The 20,964-nt window shown below is 44.5% G+C and overlaps 1 protein-coding gene across 1 annotated transcript in view; it reads right to left on the reverse strand.

The window, feature by feature from the left end:
• The window catches only part of LOC123762586 (uncharacterized), a gene marked incomplete at its 5' end in the record, with an annotated part of 78,633 nt that overhangs the window by 48,352 nt on the left and 9,317 nt on the right, over window positions 1-20,964 (reverse strand). The window contains 4 exons of the mRNA XM_045749174.2: window positions 2,029-2,207; window positions 5,657-5,733; window positions 12,517-12,629; window positions 13,901-14,002. Coding sequence (XP_045605130.2) covers window positions 2,029-2,207; window positions 5,657-5,733; window positions 12,517-12,629; window positions 13,901-14,002 — 471 coding nt within the window. The remainder of the gene's footprint in view (window positions 1-2,028; window positions 2,208-5,656; window positions 5,734-12,516; window positions 12,630-13,900; window positions 14,003-20,964) is intronic.

Consider the following 20,964-nt stretch of genomic DNA (forward strand, 5'->3'; position numbering starts at 1 on the left):
TTGTGCTGGCAAACCTACCTGAAGTGCACTCCCATCATAAAGTGGAATACTTATGGGGAAAATACATCTGTAGGGAAGTGAAACCCAGTTGGGTGCCACAGCAGCCTCCCAATAACTGCAGCTATCCTGACAGAAACACCTTAGATAAAAACCCTTTAGAAACATCCAAGGCAGGAAAAGGCAGACAGGCACCCTCTGAACAGGAAAAAAAATAGGAAATTAATCAAGCCCTTCAACCAAAAGTTGGAACCATCAAACCACTTAGAAAATGAGCCAAATAACCGGGGAGTTGAGAAATGCCTAAAAAATAAAAAAATATAAAAAATGAAAAAATAAAGCTGTGAGTTTTCATAAGTGCCAACGAAGGTATCTATGATATGAAATCGAAGTGAATTAGGAATTCAAATGAAGACACTCAAAAATACTGGGAACTGAACTGTTAAGTCAACATTAAAAACATGGCACCCTCTGTGAAGGTTGGTGTACCACAATGGTGGCATCAGCTTTTAAAGTGAAGATGTCCACCACCATCCTTCTAGTCAGTAGTGAGGATAACTGGTTACCTGAATTTACCTGAGGACTGCTCTCTCTTGTGGCCTTGACATGAAAAGGAAGCCAACAACTTGCCAAAGGTCCCCCCCCATTTGTTCTGATGATTGCAAAAGCTGGATTTTAAAATTCATCAATGTTTTGGTGTGTGCATGGCTTTGGTGAGTTGGCAGTTCCATGGGTTTATAACATTATATGTGAAAAAGCATCTCCTGTTTTCTGTCAGACATTGTAGCTTGTTGAGCTTGAAACCATTGCTCCTTGTTTGTGTTACATCTGACCATTTGAAGAAGTTGTCTGGATCATTATCCTCCAAATTGTTAAGTATTTTAAAAGTTTCGATGAGATCCACCTTGGCATGTCTGGTTTGCAATGTTGTTACCCCCTGAGGCCCTCAACCTATCCTGGTATGAGAGTCGACTTGGTTCTGGAATGATTTATGTTGCCTGGTGTTGAAATTTCTCCAAAGGAGCTATGTCTTTCTGAAGATCATCTCCATGAGCTTGCAGATGTGTGAGGTCAAGCTGATTGGATGGTATTTTTCTGCTGAGGTTTCTCTGCCTTTTTTGGAAATATGGGTGACATTTACACATTTCCAATCAATGGAAACTATCCCTTTTTTTTGAATAAAGAGGAAGGAGAGGCATAGGTGAAGGGAAGTATAGAAGTGGGAAATACAGTGAGAGGTATGAAAGCAGGCGGGCTGTCCGCCTTGCTGACACGATGTGTGGGTGTTGGCAGCTAAGCTAAGCTTGCTCCCTCTTGTCAGGGAGCTGTGAGTGTGTGAGAGGTTCTTCACAAGTGTTTCACCATATATGGATGTCTATAGATGAATATTGTGTAGCATTCATATATACACACTCCGCTGCTTCCACACATGTTGGAAACTATCCCCTGGTCCAGAGATTTTCTGAAAAGTAGTTTCAGTGGTAGGCATAGTTCGTGTGCCAGTTCCTTTACAGCTTTGGATTAAATTCCATCCACAACTGAGGATTTTGAGTCCTTTAGTTTGTCAGTGCTCTTCCTGATTATGTTGCACATTATGGTTATATCCCTTAATTCCCTCTCTTCACTTTCTTCAAATATTTATTTGAGTACAGGTAATGGTATGTCATGTAATCTTTCCAGTGTGAAAAATGATGTAAAGTTCTTCACTCATTCAAACTGAATTTAGGCAATTTCTATGTAGCCAAAATTAATTTGGAGGGAGTTTAAACATTTTAAAACATTTCTATGTGTCATAGCTCCTTAGTTATGTTTCATTCTGTTCCTTAGCTTTGAGAAAAGACAATTTGCAGGGACATATCCTCATTGAGCACAAAGTCGTCCAAAAGCCTGAAATTTCAGTGTCCTCATTGTGCTAGCTAAGCAGGCAAATAAGAATAGGTTAGAGGTAGAAAATTAAGGGAAGTAAACATACACAATATCAGGGATTATGGTTCCCATGAGTCAGATGACACAAAAGTTAATAAAGCTTACTGTCGACAATAATGGAGCCTTCTTTGACTTTGTAGTCCTGGTTGAGGTAACCACTTGCAACCTTGGTTTCTAATCGCTCTCTGACAATGCTAATATTGAGAGGTGCTGTTTGGTGGCTGACAGTCTGCTCATTGAAGTATGTCCATCCAATCCTGAAGGTGCATATAATACTCCCGGGTCTGCAAGATCAACTAAAATTAGAGGTCTTACATCTTCCAAGTCATTGGGAAAGACACAATAGAAGGCACATAAAACCTGCAAAGCTAATAAAATACTAATATTCACTATCAAATAGTTATGTGCTCCTTACTTCATCTGTCAAATATGCTACATAATCTGTAGTGGTCTAAATATCATTACATCATTATTATTATTATTATTATTGTTACAAAAGTGATAATACTATACATATAAAACTAGATTTCTTACTACATACCATCATAATTAACTAGCTACCCTTTGTAATACTATAAATGATTTGTCTATGCATGTAAAAAAAACACATGCTCTTAATTTTTGTGTGTGTGTGTGCAATTTTCTAAGTGTAATTACATGTAATTACCTAAGTTTAGTGACAAGATGAGAGCTACGCCTGTGGTGTCCCGTCTTCTCAGTACTCTTTGTTGTATAACTCTTTGAAACTACTAACGGTTTTGGCCTCCACCACCTTCTCACTTAGCTTGTTCTAACTGTCTACCACTCTGTTTGCAAAAGAAAACTTTCTAATATTTTTTCGGCACTGTTGTTTCCTTAGCTTGAATCGAAGTCCTCTTGTTCGTGAAGTTGCTGATTTCAGGAATTCCTTTTTGTCAATTTGGTTGATTCCTGTTAGTATTTTGTAAGTGGTGATCATATCACCTCTTTTTCTTGTATCTTCTAGTTTTGGCATGTTTAACGCCTCTAGTCTCTCCTTGTAACTCAAGTTTCTCAGTTCCAGAAGCCATTTTGTAGCATGTCATTGCACCTTTTCCAATATCCATATGTGCTTCTTGAGATACAACTGCTGCATATTCCAATTTTGGCTTCACAAAAGTGATGAACAGTGGCTTTAGTATTTCACTATCCATATAGAAGTAAGTCTGAATTTGGAAAGCAAGGCATATGCTCCTCTCACAATGTTCTTTGTGTGTTCCTCTGGCGACAGCTTACTATTTAAAACCACCCTAAGTCTCGTTCTCTATTAGAGTTCTGTAATTCCTTTCCACATAATTTGTAGGTTCTGTGTGGTCTATTTCCTCTGATTTCATAATCCATAACATGGCATTTATTCACATTGAATTTCATTTGTCACTTGATGCTCCAAACACTTATTTTATCTAGATCAATTTGAAGAGCATTACAATTGTCTGCATCTCCTATCTTCCCCAGTATCTTAGCATCATCTTAGCATCATCTGCAAATATGTTCATATAATTCCGTATTCCTTCCGGTACTGTAGATTGTTTATGTAGACAATGAACATTACTGGTGCAAGAAGTGAACTCTGTGGTACTCCACTAGTGCCATCCACTCAGATACATTTTCTCTGATTAATGCCCTCATCTGTTTGTTTGTTAGAAAATTTTTCCCTGTCATCCCTCCTACATGTTTCAGTTTCCAGAACAGCCTCTTGTGTGGGACTCTGTCAAAAGTCTTTTTTTTTTTGTTCCATATAGACCCAGTCAACCCAACCACCTCTTTCCTGTGGTAGCTCTGGGGCTCTATCATAAACTTTATCATGGAGGGGGGTATAAATAGCCTAAGCTACTCTATCCCTTTGAGATGTATTTTTTATTGTCTCAATAAACATACTTGAACTTAAACTCTCTCATTAAAGCTAAGTAGATTTGTTACACAGGATCTTCCTGTTTGAAAACCATACTGCCTGTCCATAGCAGTCTCCGTGGCGCAGTGGTAAGATACTCGCCTGGCGTTTCGCAAGCGCCTTGCCTTGGGTTCGAATCCTGGCCGGGGAGGATTCACCGGGCGCCAATCCTTAACTGTAGCCTCTGTTCACCCAGCAGTGAATGGGTACCTGGTTGTTAAACGATTCGGCGGGGTCGTATTCCGGGGAAATTAGGGTTAAGGACCTTGCCCGAAACGCTACGCGTAATAGTGGCTTTACAAGAATGTAAACTCTTGTATATATGTATTATGTCATTACTCTCCAGGTGTTCAACCCAAAACACTAGAAACTATTGTTTCTAGTGTTTTGCTTGTTAATGATACAGGTCTATAATTTAGAAGTTCCTCTCAACTACCATTTTTATAGATTGGTACTATGTTTGCCTTTTTCCATATACAGTATTTGCTAAAATTCCTGTGTACAAGGATGTCTTGAATATTATTTGGAATGGAATGCTCAGATCATTTGCACATTCTCACAGCACCCAAGGTGAAACTCCATCAGGTCCAACTGCTTTATTTTTTCCTAGTCCCTTGAGTAATTTTTTAACTTCATCTTGGGATTCCTCTATATATTCTATGGTGTGCTCTGGAATTGGCATTGATCCAGCTCTCTGAAATTATCATTTTGTACAAACACACTTTAGAACTGTTCATTTAGCACTTCATGCATTTCTTTTTCATTCTCAGTAGTCCTGTTCCCCATTCTCAATCTCTGGCTTTTATTCTTTACATGCAGCTTGCTTTTGATGAACTTATAGAAAAGGCCTGGATCTGTTTTACATTTGTCCTCTATACCTTTCTCAAGGTTCCTTTTTGCCTCTCTTCTCATTGCTGTGTAATTGTTTCTGGCTTGCTTGTAGTGCTGGTAAGTTTACAGGCTAGGCTTCTTCCTGCCCATTTTCTTGTATTTTCTTTTCTGACCCTCTCTCAATTTCTGTTGAGAGGGCCGGAGAGGAAAAGACAAGAAAATGGGTTCAAAATAGGAAGAGGCCTAGTCTGCAAACATACCAGCACTACAAACAAACAAGCAAGAAACAATTACACAGCAGTGAGTAGAAGGGCTGTGAGGTGTGTGTGTGTGTGTGTGTGTATGTAATTACCTAAGTGTAGTTACAAGATGAGAGCTACCCTCATATGTTCTGTCTTTCCAACACTCTGTCATACGTATAACGCCTTGAAACTACTGACGGTTTTGACCTCCACTACCTTCTTGCCTAACTTTTTCCAACCGTCTACCACTGTTTGCGTAAGTGAATTTTCTTACATTTCTTCAGCAGCTTTGTTTAGTTAGTTTAAATCTATGACCTCTTGTTCTTGAAGTTCCAGGTCTCAGGAATTCTTCCCTATCAATTCCTTTTTATCGATTCCTGTTACTATTTTGTGCATAGTGATCATATCGCCTCTTTTTCTTCGTGTATTCACCTAGTACTCACCTAGTTGTGCTTGCGAGGGTTGAGCTCTGCTCTTTCGGCCCTTTCATTTATGTGTGTATTTTTACATAAAAGTAAAGCATAAAAGTAAAGTACAGTAATTGATTCAACAAACAAAATGTAAATAAAAGAAATACAAACGTAAATAAGGCAGTCTTTCAAGTTAAATTACCCCAAGTAATAATTGTTGACCAACTGAACAAATGGATAGCTTAGTAGATAGGTGAAGGCAGTGAAGGTGAGTAACCTTAGTAAAGAATGCTTGTTGTAGCACTAATACAGTACATGAAAGGTATACAGAAGTGACTTACTCAAATCTGAGGATCCTGAGTTTTAGTGCGGCCTTCCCATTATAGAGCTCAGCTGAGCTGAAAAGCACTGTCCCCAACTGTAAATTGAAGATGTTTGTTAACACTTAATACCCATATTACTCATTCTGAGAGCTGAACACCTAGCCAGCTCTATCTTCCCTCTGATCATTCATAGCTACAGTACTAGTATTGCTCAGAAAAATAAACCGGTTTACTTATACTGTATTTACTAATTCAAAGTCTACATATGCATAATCTGTGATGCCTTTCCAAACACAGTTCTAGGATAAATATCTGGGCAGAACATGGTTACTCTTAAATATACTTGATGGCCACCAGATGGAATGAGTCAGAGAACTAGGAAGACAATATAGTGTGTTAAGGGTCCATCTACTTTATCTGAAGAGTATATCCAAGTCTCTTATAGTTCTGCACTATTAGCGCTTTGACTGTTTTATCAGGCGATAGACTGTTCCAAAGGTTTATTATTGTTTGGGTGCATGAGTGTATCCTAAAATGCCTATTCTGAACTTAGGCTTAACTGTAACATACCCCACATCACTACCAATATACAAATCTACCTATTTTTATACATATTAGTGTACAGTTATATAGGTTACTCCTGTCAATAGGTTTCTGAGCAATTTCACTCGGTTGCTCCTAATTTAAGATCCTATAGTCGCCTTTTGTATAGGATCACCAATACAGTAATCTACTGGGGTCAACATTTGGCCTGATACAACAAGGAACATTTTAAACTCCCCACCAGATCAAACTAGTGCTAGGAGAATACTGAAGACAGATCAATTCAACTAAGATTGTAGACAGGAAAGTGACAATTATTGCCACTAGCAATGGCTAGTTAACCTGTGTTTATGGCTAGTTTACTGCTAGTTTATTGCCTATTTATTATACTAGTAAAATTGCCTATAATCTATAATATTATAGTTTAGATGTCCTATAATCATATTATGAACGGTAACACAAAAGAATTTCAAAGGGCACAAAAGGTCTTAATTAGACCACAGTAGATGTTTTAAATTAGCATTTACAATTAGTGGTTACAATAAAACCCAAAAGCCTATTCCAGTCACAACATAGCAATGTAGAGCTCACCTAGAGGTATCCTGGAAAACTACTAAACTTTAATTACGTTACTGTACTGTCACCAGCAGGGATCACTAAATGACAACACCTCATAGCAGGTCAGATGTAAGAGGTGCCCAGAATTACCTTCTCTGGTCAGTCAGTACTGTTGTTGTGTTGATTTAGGGGCGATGACGATCATGGGATCGGATGTGCTCCGGCTGCCCGATACCGGGAAATGGCGGAGGGATGGGGTTCCTATAGTCTCTTCAGGCTATAGACCCTACAATCTCCTCAGGCCACATATTTTACAGTCTCTTCAGGCCACGGGCATGACGGATGAAGCGGAAGGTATGGTGAAGGATGTCATGACGGACGTCTTCGTCTCTCGCACCTGCCCCGTCAAGGAGAACGGGAACTGTGAGGCGGGGAATATTCAGCCTATGAACAGTACTCTGTAGTCTGAAGCGAGCGCTATGAAGAAGAAGGTGTTCCACTGTATCTCCTGGGTCGGACACCACTGGCAGTATGGGGAATCTACCAGCCGTAGACGATGTAGATGTGCAGCCAGGCAGGTGTGCCCAATCTGGAGACGAGTGAGGGCAGTGTCGAGGAGTCGAGAATGATGACGAGTCCATGGACGTGAGGAGGAGCCCTCCCGGAGACCCGCCAGAGAGGAGGACTCGAGTGCTGGCTCCATCATTGCCTCCCAACTCGCGAGGCAAGCCGCCCGGAGTTGCGGGAGAATTTCAGAAAGGTCCAGAGGCACATTTGTAGAGTCATAGAGAGCATGCGCCATCCCTGCTGCTGCGTCGGCCACCTCATTGCCATTAATACTGACATGTGACGGAACCCATAGGAGATAGATCGCCCAACCCGGAGTACCAGAGTATGACAGCAGTTCTCCACAGATCTGAGACACAGTATGACGATGGATTCGTGGACGCCAAGATGAAATCAGATGTAGGGCTGTAACCGAGTTCACGTAGTGGAGATGACCATAGAGGGCCCTGAAACTTGTCGAAGGAGTTGTAAGGCTAGTAAGATTGCAAACAGTTCGAACAGGCACGAATGAGCAGGGGAGAGTTTCCACGTCTGACAGAAAGAAAAAGGAGCATAGTATGCTGCCGCAGATGTGGATGGTGGCTGATCTTTGTGGGACCCATCCATGTAAACCTCTCAGTATCCAGAGTATAAGGAGGCTCGTAGGTCTACAAAAGTTAAAGGGGCCCTGACCCTCTAAATCCTTCTTTCGACGAGGAGACTTGGAAAAGTCCACAGAAACCCGGATGAGCTCTTCTGCCCATGGAGGCACCAGTGAGATGATAGGGTCAGAGGTGAGTACAGGGACGAGAAGGGAAAACTGTGAATGTGCATCCAAGGCCCCGGACGACGAAAGGCAACTGATGGTGTCTGGAGTGTCCAGCTTGCACATTCCACCAGTTAGCCTCAAGCTGCAGGCGAGTAAGTGGATGGGTAGCAGGGAGATGCACTATCCGTTGAAGCCGGCGACAGAAGGTGAGGAAACGTTCAAAGTGCAGGGGCGATAACCCCGACTTGGCATGAAGAGAGAGGACTGGTGAGGAGGGCACAACTCCTAGCACTGAGCGAAAGGCACCATTTTAATGGGATCCAGCCTTGCCAAGACCAATGATGCTGCTGAGCCATAGACTTCACTCGCATACATGATCTTGCTACGAATAAAGACCTTATAGAGAGCTAGGAGCGACTCCCGTGAAGCCCCCCATGCCGCACCAGAGAGCTGTTTCATGATGTTCACGTGACAAAGGCATGAGGCCCGAAGGTAATCCATATGATGCCTCCACGTCAGCCGAGGGCCATCTAGAACGACCCCCAGCCATCTGTGTTCCGTAGTTTTCACGAGGTTAATGGTGAGCCCCTTCCCCAGCACAATTGCAGTGAACACAGTCACGTCGTTTTGCAGGGAGCCTTGTGCCTCCAGGAGAGTGGCACCATCCGCCACGAGTGTTATGTCATTGGCATAGGCTAAAACCTGGATCCCCCGGAATACTGGGAGATCAGACAGAAGAATAGAGAATAATAGCGGGCTGAGAATCGTTCCCTGGGGGACATCAAGCGAGAGAGGGCGGGACGTGGAGACGACTCCACCAACTGCCACTTTGAATGAGCGGCCCTGTAGATAGTTTTGTAACCACCTCAGCGCAGTACCCGAGAGACCTAGTCGAGCCAGACTCTGGAGGACAGCAGAATGAGATGCAGAGTCAAATGCACTCTTGATGTCAAAGAATGCTGCAAGGAGCACTCTTCTCCGGCAATAAGTGTCCATTATTCGATGTTCCAAGGAGAGGAGGCAGTCTAACGTGCTTCTTCCTGGCCGAAATCCACTGATACCCTCAGGTAGTCAGGTAGGAGACCTGAGGTTTCCACCACCCATTGTAGCTGGGTGTGAACAAGATGTTCCATCAGTTTCCCGAGACATGGAAGCAGACTTATGGGCCGATATGAACTCGGTACAGACGGATCCTTCCCTGACTTGGCCAATGGTAGAAGAATGGCGTGTTTCCAAAGGTCAGGGAAGACACAAGAGGACCAGCAGGCGTTATAGAAGTGAAGGAGGTGGGACTGAAGGATCCTGGGTGCCCTCCGAACAAATTCATATGGAACGTTGTCTATACCTGGCATAGTGGCCAATCTAGAGAGTGACAGTGCGTCCTCCAGCTCAACAGATGTAAATGGACGATCCAGGTCCTGAGCTAGTCCTATACCCTGTCGGGAGTCCCATCCTATGGAACTCACAGAAAGAAGTGGGGAACGGTAAACATCCTCAAAGTGGTCAGCCAAAAGTTTGGCTATTTGTACTTCCCCCAGGCCCCCATTACCACTGGGGTCTCTGAGTGGAATGGAAGGCTGGGAGAACCTACCTGTCATCTTGCGAACAAAGGCCCAGGCTCCTGCAGAGGAGGAATCAAATCGGAGAGAGGCACAGTAATCAGCCCAGGCCTTGCGGTTGGCAAGGAGGACTGTTCTTCTACACCTGGCATCTGCTCTGTGGAAGGACTGCCGCAGTGTGCGGAGAGTTCACGGCTGTGTGGATGTCGCTCTGGAGGTTTCGGGTCACTTGCGGATCGATGATCCGGCTCCATTTGGACTGCTCCCTGTGGTTCATTGCCTGAACCGAGGGGGTTCAATGCGGTCCCTGGCTCTTTGACGCTGGTCGCTTTGGGTGACTCGTCTGCTGAGTTCTCGGGGTTTGGTGCTTCAGGTTCAGGAGATGTCCAATGTCCTGGCGGATGGCCTGTCACAGTTCATTCCCCTTTCCACGGAATAGAGGGTCGACGCTGACTCATTCAGTTGGCTCTGCCAGACGTTTGGGCCTCCGAAAGTGGATCTCTTCGTGTCAGCGTGGTTGAGGCATCTCCTGGTATACGTGGCACCCTTCCCTGACTGCGAGGCTGTCGGGGTCAACGCCTTCAGGCAGGACTGGGCAAGGTGGGGTTACCTATACCTCTTTCCCCAGTTCAGCTGTTGCTCTAGGTCCTGGCTTACTTGGAAACTTACCAAGGAAGAGTTGTCCTTCTGGTTCCTTGGTGGCCGGTCCAACCTTGGTTTCAGGCGCTACTTGCTCTGTGTCTGAACCCGAGGGTCTTCCTGCGGCTCTGCCTCTTTCAGCAGATTGGTCCTGCCCGGTATGAGGCTAGTTCGTTCTTCTCCTCAAGTCTTCGCGTCTTGAGTTTCTGACTCGGATCTATCATCAATTGCCTGGTGCGCAGGTGGCTTCGTTGTTGGTCTCTCACCTGCGTGCTTCTCGGTGGCAGTATAAAGTTTCCTGATGGTTCTTCCGGTTTTTCCTATCACTGCAAAGGTGTACTTCAGTCTCTGATTGGGTTGTTTTGTCCTTCCTTCCTTTCGAGGTTGTTCCATGACCATCATCTTATGTCGCCTAGTATCGTGCGGCGCTGGCGGAGCCGCTGCAGCTTGCGTTCGGTATTGATGTTACTTCTGCTCCGTTCTGCTGTCTCATGTGTTGTTTCACTTCCGGCCTGCTCATAAGTGCTTCCTGAGCCGTCCTGGTCGTTAGACCAGGTGCTCTCTTTTCTATCTTCTCCTTGGTTTGTCTTGGCCCTTTCGGTTCAGGATTGTATTTCTAAGGCTCTTTTTCTGTTGGCATTAGCCTCTGAGTGTCAGGTATGGGAGCTTCGTGCTCTTCTCCGGTGCAGGGGGGGTTTCTGCACTTTTGATCCTGGTGGTAGGTTTGTTCGTCTGCAGCCGTCTCCTCCTTTTCTGGCGAAGAATGAGGCTGCTGCTTTCTGGAGGGGTCATTGATGCTTGGTTGGTTAGGCTGAGAGTACATCATGTGTTACGTCCGGCTGCGGCTCTCCACCATTATTTGCACGCCATGGCTTCGGTGACCGGGGATGCATTTTGAGTTAACCCAGTTTCCCGCCTTCCCTGTTCGCGGGCACAGATCTCCCAGGTCGTCTGCAGGTTCCTTTGGTTTGCCCGTTGTCTTGATTTGAGTTTAGGGAACGTAGCATCTGCCTCCCGGTTATTCCCTCTTTATCCTTCTCTTTGGTGAGGTAGCTACGAAGAGCTGACAGGGCTCCTGCCAGAAAACCAGAGTTGAATGTAATGAAATGCCATTTTCTGGGTGAGACCCGGAGGCTCCCCGGCATCCCTCCCTCCCTCTGGTCGGTGGTGTTTTCATGTATTTTGACATCCAGCCTCAGAACTGAAGGGTGGATCAGTGGCACAAGGGTCTGGGGCTCCCCCTTCCCCTCCCTAGGGCAAGGGTCTGGGGCCGGGGGAGTTGCGCAGACAGTTATGAAGCAACGTGATGACGTTATGCTAGTTTGCTAATTTTCATTTGGGGAGTTCTTGTTCTTGTTCGTGCACTTGTTCGGCTTTCGGTAGCAATATTTTCACCAGAATAGGGGGTTTGTTTTGGGGGCGCCTACCTTTCTGGGTGCCAGATCCAATCGATGGCAGACATAGAAAGCTCCCAACCACACAGGGATTTCTATAGGCCATTGCTCCTCATGCCTTTATGAGGGGACCAGGTTCTAGCTCGTGGTCCCCAGTAAGCAAAAACTCCATGCACATTGACTGATGCCAGAAAGCTAATATATCCATATCAGCCTGGATAGCTCTGGGGAGCTTCCGGGTCTCACCCAGAAAATGGCGTTTCATTACATTCAATGCTGATTTTTTGGAATCAAACTGGACTATCTCAGTGGTCTTCCCTGATACAAGAGAGGCAGAGGGCCCTGAGTGAGTCCCAAGCATCCTTTCAACCTTTGGCCTAGAGGTCAGCATGCAACGTAAAGCTCAGTGGGTTGTCACCCTGCCACATCATGCTTAATCATCAAACCTCTGTATACTACATTTGTGCACATATATATATACTGTAGTTACTATCTGTGTTGATTGTCACCAAAATTAACATAAAAGTTACACATGTATTGCCACAGTGCGCCTGAGACAGACGTTTGGGTTTTATGGAAAGCAGTTTTCTATCAATTTTCCTTGTTGGGTCAAATATTCTCCAGTATTTCCTTAACACTTATAAATCCAGTGGGGACAGTGTGAAAGGTTCCACTTGCTTGACTGTTGGTGATCTTATTCCAGAGTGAGTAGGAGCTTGCCTAAAAGAGTGACTGAATGTATACTGTTTATAAAAGTGCTTTACATAAACATAAAAGCAATCTTACTGGGTATTTGCTTTTATATTTACATACTGATCTTAAATTGTATAATTTTCAAATAAAATTTAGTTTTGAAATGTATTTACTCACCTCTTTCTCCAAGGCATTGGCAAGTCCCTTAAAGTTGACCGAGTCAATGTCCGTTAACTCATTCGTAAATTCCAGATTGTCGATTGTAAATTTAGCTTCTAAAGCATTAGGAACTGGGGAGAAAGAAGGAAATATTTTATTATGCAACAATTGCTTTTAGTGTTTTACATGCTACTTAATAATAAAGGAACAAACAGTATAGGAACAAATAGTATAGGGATGAACATGGGGACATACGGACCCTTAACCTTTCACTTGTCAATATAATTGGACTATACAGTACACAGTTAATGAAGGTTAAGGAAGTTATACACCTTTTATGGGAGACATTACATTCCTACAATACAAATAAATGTAATATAGCCAGACACAAAGAAAGGCAGCAAAAAGAATCGGGGAAGTGAAACAAATTTACAAAGTTGTGTGTGTGTGTGTGTGTGTGTGTACTCACCTATATGTACTCACCTATATGTGCTTGCAGGATCGAGCATTGACTCTTGGATCCCGCCTTTCTAGCTATCGGTTGTTTACAGCAATGACTCCTGTCCCATTTCCCTATCATACCTAGTTTTAAAAGTATAAATAGAGTTTGCTTCCACAACCTGTTCCCAAGTGCATTCCATTTTTCCACTACTCTCACGCTAAAAGAAAACTTCCTAACATCTCTGTGACTCATCTGAGTTTCCAGTTTCCACCCATGTCCCCTCATTCTGTTATTATTACATAATTACCTAAGTGTAGTTACAGGATACACTCATGGTGTCCCGTCTTCCCAGCACTCTTTGTCATATAATGCTTTGAACTGTGTGTGTTTGTGTGTGTGTGTGTGTGTGTGTTTGTGAGAGAGAGAGTGTGTGTATTCACCTAGTTGTATCCACCTAGTTGTGTTTGCGGGGGTTGAGCTTTGCTCTTTCGGCTCGCCTCTCAACTGTCAATCAACTGTTTACTAACTACTTTTTTTCCCCACACCACACACACACACACACACACACACACACACACACACACACACACACACACACACACACACACACACACACACACACACCAGGAAGCAGCCCGTGACAGCTGACTAACTCCCAGGTACCTATTTACTGCTAGGTAACAGGGGCATTCAGGGTGAAACCTTTGCCCATTTGTTTCTGCCTGGTGTGTGTGTGTGTGTGTGTGTGTGTGTGTGTGTGTGTGTGTGTGTGTGTGTGTGTGTGTGTTACTAAGTGAGTTAGTGAGTGAGTGAGTGTGTGTGTGAGAGAGAGAGAGAGAGAGAGAGAGAGAGAGAGAGAGAGAGAGAGAGAGAGAGAGAGAGAGAGAGAGAGAGAGAGACAGACACAAACAGAGAGACAGACAGACACAAACAGACAGACAGACTAAGAGAGATACTTACCATAAGGTGGGGTGGTGGAGGGGGCTTGGGTTGAGCCTGCCCCTGACAGACTGCTGCTCTGTATACCTTGACCATAGTCAGCGATCTTCTTCAGCTTGCCCGCTGTCACAACACATCATCATCACATTAAAACCATGCAAGCATGTGCACCAAATATGAACCACTTACACTAAGTGATATTTAGTAGATAATCATTAAGATAATATTAAGATAATATTAAGATAATCAACTATTCAGTATTGAGAGATAGTTGTTCCATATTCACAGAAGTTCTACTGCAGATACAGTAATTAAATGTTCCTGTTAATTCCACATAAATTATCCCTCAGAATTCCACACTCCAAAAAGTTTACCTAAGGGCCAATAACACTTTAGCGGCCTCGACGAGGACAGGAAGCCGGCGGCTTGTCAAATTTCTACGATAAATCATCTCCATTAATCGCACGTGCACTACTTACAATTTATATTTGTTCCCAAGGTTTCCAAGGAAGTAAGAACAACTGGAAGTAAGTTTTGAAGCATGATGATCAACTTGTCAGAAGCATTCTGACTCAGGGTCAGGTGAAATGTGGAATAAATGCCATCACAAACTTACAATCTTCAGCCCCGCTCCTGTGCCAGGTAAGTCCACTACGGGCTCACCATAGCCCGTGCTACTTGCAACTTTTTGTTCTGAGTAGCTGAGTCTAAAACAACAACAAGGTAAAATCATCAGTCTAACTCCACTAGTGGTTCAGTGACAAACTCACTGGATATACTGCGGGTCATCAACACCATCAACATTCAACAGCACGCATCATAACACTCCCAACAGGCCTCAATGTTATCTCCTGCCCTCCTCCTCGGCCCTTGTCGTCTCACATTTCCGACAAGATGGTGTCACACAGCTGTGTTTGACGAAGGATTAAGCTTGGGTCAACTGGTCTTGCACGTGTGATAACACCTTTCCCACTCTCTCCTCAATTGTATGAGTTAAGATCTCTGGATTTGTCGGTGATAAGGTCTACAGTTCCACCAGGTTGTTTCCCACGGGAAACTGCGACCTCGTGCCAAAGGAGGCGGAGCCTCATGGTACCTTCTATGTGAGATTGTTAGTTTGAGTTTAGTGTGGTTGTTACGACCCTGGGTTCTCCAGTGGAAACCAGAGGTCAAAATGGAGCTATTAAACTTTCTGGTAGTACAGTTGGGTGCATCACTAGCGGCAATTGTTTGTATCTTCCCTGCCAGACGTAAGACTATTATTGTTTCTCAAAGAGCATTTAAAGACTGAGCTGGGGGTTGATTATTAAATAATAACATTTAAAAAAAAATGTAAATTCTTTACTAAAGTGGTATTTGGCATTTTAGTTAAATTTTCCCTTGTATTTTAATTCTGAATAGATCATCTGGAGCTTTCTTGATGCTTCAGGCCTTACTCTCCATCCAATAATAACCGAGTTCAGTAAATTAATCATCAACCACTGAAGATATTAGAATAATAAATTAATTGGTTTCAAGTAATTATCAACAGAAGAAAGCCTCTAAGTCTGGGCTTGTAATGTCTTTAACCCCGCTCATCAGGGTCAGGACACTTAATTACACTTATGAGTGAGAGACTATGGGCTCACCATAGCCCGTGCTGCTTGGAACTATTTGTTCCGGGTAGCTGATCTTAAACAACAACAACTTATGAGTGGTGGCAGCCTTTAACGACCTGACGAGCTTACATATAATTATCCTTGTTGTAATATTCAGAGTTCTCCCATACGGTGTGCTAATAGTTTACCTGAAAGCCACTAACACTAGTGGCCTCGACGAGGACAGGAAGCAGGCGGCTTGTCGAAGGTCCTCCTCATTTGTCTTGATCTTTTTTCCAGCTGTACTTTAACATTTTAACAGTGTTTAGACATTTACGGCTTCGGCGGGTAGGCAGTTCCATGGGTTTATAACCCTGCGGGTGAAAAAGCATCTCCTGTTCTCATTCCTACATTGTGTCTTGTTGAGCTTGAAACTGTTCCTCCTTGTTTGTTACATTTGACCTTTACAAGAAAATTTTTGTATCAACATCCTCCAAATTGTTCAGTATTTTAAAAGTTTCACTGAGATCCGCCCTGTCATGCCTGGTTTGCAGTGTTCGTTAGCCCTGTGGCCCTCAACCCTTCCTCCTACATGAGTTGCCTTAGCTCTGGAATAATTTTTGTTTCCCTTTAACTTCCTGCACTTTCTCCAGAACATCTATGTTCTTCTGAAGATGAGGTCTTAATGCTTGGATACAGTAATCCAAATGGGGGCGCCCCCGAGATTAATACAGTTGAATGACTGTCTTCTTTTCCTTAAAGTAAAAGGTACGCTTGATTATTCCCAGCGTTTGGTTAGCTTTGTTTACTGCTGCCCCCTACCTGCTGTGCAACGTTCAGTCAGTGCTAGATTTTGACTCCAAGGTTCTTTTCTTCATCAATCTGCTGTGATGTAATGTTATTAATTTGTTAGTTGTGGCGTGAGTTGTTATGCCCCACATGCAGGGTCTTGCATTTGTCGATATTAAACGGCATTTGCCAGTCATCTGACCATTTGTGGAGTTCATGGTAATCCTGCATTCCTCTGGCTGTGGATGAACAACCCGTTCTCGCACTTGCTTATAGTCAATATTGGCTTATTTAATAAGTGCATATGTGACATACTTATTGATTGTGAATATTTTAGTTTACCTTGAAAAGCTTCATAGGAAACACCGACCTCACCTAACCTTCTTAGTATGTTAAGATAAGCATCTTACTGCTTCTTAATTACAATTATTACTTAACCTATACTGTTGATAGGTTAAGATTATCACTGTCAGGGAGAACCCGGTTCTATTTCATGGTGTACAGGTTGTAAGGAAATAGGTATTAAGGGTATAGTAAGTAGCAGATGTTACAATAGTAGGTACACCAACCCCTTTCCTACCCCTCCTCCTCCTCCTCCCTTCCCCCTTCCATCATCCTTTCCTTAGTCTACCCTCAACTATCTCACTAGACTTTTACTTTCACTCCTTTCTCCGCCTCTCTCTCACTCATCTCCCCCTTTCTCCTCTTATGCTGCTCTTTACTCTTCCTCTCTCTCAATCCCCCATTCTTACCCCCCCCCCCTTACATTACACAATCCAGTGGGCGACACGCTCTCACACCACTGCTCCTCACGCTTCACCTTCAAACTCCAAACTCCTGTATACTACATTCGTACACACACGCATGCACGCACGCACACACACACACACACACACACACACACACACACACACAGTGGGAGGGAGGTAGTGGAGTGGGAGGGGTAATCAGGCAGCTTCGAAGTGAAAAAGTGTGTACAAGTGAATGAAAAAACCTTGAGTTTTGGCCAGAGCCATAAAGTAGTGAAGAAAAACAGTTTAAATAGCGTAATTCAAAATAGTTGTAGTATTGTGGCAGTGTGTAGTGTGGAGCAGACCTCACCGACCTCTGACCGCGTGACCTCACCCCGGCAGCAACCCTCCTACCACCACGGGGACGACGCTTGGAGATTCACTCACCTATTGTGTTAGCAGGACGGTAAGATACTTGGAACCCCTGTGGGTAAGGTTGCATTATAGCAATGACTAGGTCAGGAAGGGCGTCTAGGTCCAGCAGTATTATGATTGAGGAAGAAGATAGGTTTGTGGAGAAGATGATTGGGAAATTTGTAGAGAAGAGGGATGTTTGGATAGGTGATCTAATCCAGGGGATTAAAAGTGAAGTCTTTAATAAGATACAGGGCGAGGTTCAAAGACTCAAACAAGAGTTTATGGATTATATTCAAGAGGAAATCAGGAAGAGCAGGGTAGAATGGCAAGGAGAAATATCTAGGCTTACTAATGAATTTGGCAGGAATAAGGGAAGCTTGGCAGGGGAAGGGGAAGTAGTAGTAGTAGGTGGAGTAGCGGGTGTAGGAGGGGTGGGGGTCAGCCAGGGAGAGGGCCACCAGCATGACCCTGAACTGAGAAAGAGGACAATCATAATCCATGGATTACTTGAAGCCAGGGCACCATCGAGGCAGGAAAGGATGGAGATTGAGGATTTGGAACTACAGGGGATCTTGAGAGACATGAGAGCCCAGATGGCAGGGAATGAGGTGCAAGTCCACCGACGCATTGGACCATACAACTGTAACAGGAAACGACCTGTCCTGGTACAGTTCACTAACGAAGAGGCAGTGGATTACATACTGCATCACAAACACCTACTCAGAGGTAGCGAAAATTACTACAACGTATTTATTGACAAATTCATGACGAAGGAGGAACAGATTGCCCACAGAGCAAGCAAACAACAATACGACTCTTCCCATTTGAGCGCAGCTACACACCCCAGTGCTAATCCACCCCATGCTAACCAGCTCACACGTGCTTCTCAGGTCACCCCTTTCCCAAATCAGCCGCCCCTGCTTATCTCCCCAGCACATCCCTTGACCCCTCTGACCCCACTGGAGTCAAATTCATCCCACATTCCAAGGACCCCCTCATCACCTCAACCCCCAAAACCCGTCCAGCCCTCGTCCCCTCAACCCCCAAAACCCACCCAGCTCTCATCTCCTCAACCCCCAAATCCCATCCAGACCTCATCCCCTCAACCCCAAGAACCCACCCAGACCTCATCCCCTCAACACCCAAAGCCTACCCTGCCCTCACCCCTCCTCATCCCCTCTCCTTCCATGTGACCCCCCACCCTTGCGAGGGAGGTGGGAGGTCCCCCCCACCCCCTCTATCCATCCCCCTCCCAACCTCTCAACCTCTATCTGTCTCCCAACCTTACGCCATCTCCCAACCCCTCTATGCCCTCCCTAATCTTCAGACCCAGTATGCCCTTCCTACTCCAGACCTACCTACCCAGGCCCTACCCCAGACCCTCCTACCTACCTTCCTAGAAGCCCAGCCCCCAGTAGCCCCCCAAGCACCCCTCCTGAACTCTTTCACCCCCCATACACCCCCCGGACCCCCCCAGACACCCCCTGGATCCCCCCGGACATCCCCCGGACCCTCCCCGCCCCCAGTCATCCCCCAGACACCCCCCAGATCCCCCAGATCCCCTCTGCCCCCAGTCACCCCCCAGACATCCCCCAGATCCCCCCAGACCCCCAGAGAAAGGGAGAACTCTGGTACAAGAGTTTCCATGAAGAATCTCAAGGTTTGGTACACCAATGCTGATGGGGTATCTAATAAAGCAGAAGAGATAAAAGAAAGAGTGAGTGAAGCAGATCCTGACATAGTTGCAATTGTGGAAACTAAAATTAATGACATGATCTCAGATGCTATCTTTCCTGAAGGGTACCAGGTGATACGAAAAGAGAGGACACAGAGACAGGGAGGGGGAGTAGCACTCCTAATAAAGCGGAAATGGAAGTTTGAAGACCTGGGAAATCGAGTTACCAATGAGTGCACAAGCTTCATACATGGAACTCTGACAGTAGATGGGAGGAAGATTGTGATCATGGTAATCTACAATCCCCCACCAAACAGTAGAAGACCCAGGCAGGAGTATGATGACAACAACAAAGCATGTAGTGATGAACTGCAGAAGGCAGCAACACTAGCCCACAGAATGAGAGCGAAGCTGCTGATCATGGGGGACCTAAATCATGGAGAGATAAATTGGGAATCAAGGAATCCCCATGGAGGGGATGAAACGTGGGGAGCAAAATTAGTAGATGTTATAGACAGGAATTTCCTGACACAACATGTGAAGGAAGACACAAGGGAAAGAGGAGGAGATGCACCGAGCCTATTAGACCTGATTTTCACCCAGAACGTAGAAGATATCGAGAATTTAGAGCATGAAATACCTCTAGGGGCCAGTGACCATTGTGTCCTAGTCTTTGACTACATGATGGAATTCAAAATTATGACCATGGGACAAGAGATCTGGGAAAGGAGAGCTGACTACAGGAAAGGGGACTATATGAGGATAAGGGACTATCTGGGTGAAGTGCAGTGGGAGGAAGAAATTAGAGGAAAAACAGTCCAAGATATGATGGACCTAGTCATACAGAAATGCCAGGAGGCCGAAGAGAGATTTATACCAACGGTAAAGGGAAAAAATAAGAAGGAATATAATAACCCATGGTTTAATAGACAGTGTCAGGAAGCAAAAATGGCCAGCAGGCGGGAGTGGAGGAAGTACAGAAGACAAAGAACAGAGGACAACAGAAGCAGATACAACAGAGCTAGGAACGATTACATTAACATAAGACGAACATCGGAAAGGGACTATGAGAACGATATTGCAATCAAAGCGAAAAAACAACCTAAGTTACTACACAGTCATATAAGAAGAAAAATGTCGGTGAACGACCAAGTGACAAGACTAAGGAAGACAGAGGGGGCATATACTGAAAGTGACAAGGAAATCTGCGAGGCACTGAATGCCAGTTTCCATGGAGTGTTCACTACCGAGCCTGAGCAGCTCCCATTGTTGGAAGGGGTTACCCTAGATGAAAGACTATCAGATATAGAGGTGACAGCAGAGGAGGTAATGAAACAGTTGACAACTCTAGATGCAACTAAAGCAGTTGGACCAGACAAAGTATCACCGTGGATACTAAAAGAAGCAGCACAGGCCCTCAGCGTGCCTCTGGCAATGATCTTTAATGAGTCACTTATGTCAGGAGAATTGCCCAGTTGCTGGAAGAAGGCAAATGTCGTGCCGATCTTCAAGAAAGGAGATAGGGAGGAGGCACTTAACTACAGACCTGTATCACTGACAAGCATCCCCTGTAAAATACTGGAAAGAATAATTAGGCTACGACTGGTTGCACACCTGGAGAACATTAGGTTTGTGAACAAACATCAACATGGGTTCTGGACAGGGAAATCGTGCCTAACAAACCTTCTGGAATTCTATGATAAAATAACGAGGATAAGACAGGACAGAGATGGTTGGGCAGACTGCATATTTCTGGACTGCCAAAAAGCCTTTGATACAGTACCGCACATGAGACTGCTGTTCAAGCTCGAGAGGCAGGCGGGGGTGGGGGGAAAGGTCCTAGAATGGATAAGGAACTACCTAACAGGAAGGAGCCAAAGAGTTACGGTAAGGGGC

The sequence above is a fragment of the Procambarus clarkii genome, chromosome 27 (assembly GCF_040958095.1).
Source record: "Procambarus clarkii isolate CNS0578487 chromosome 27, FALCON_Pclarkii_2.0, whole genome shotgun sequence".
NCBI lineage: Eukaryota > Metazoa > Arthropoda > Malacostraca > Decapoda > Cambaridae > Procambarus > Procambarus clarkii.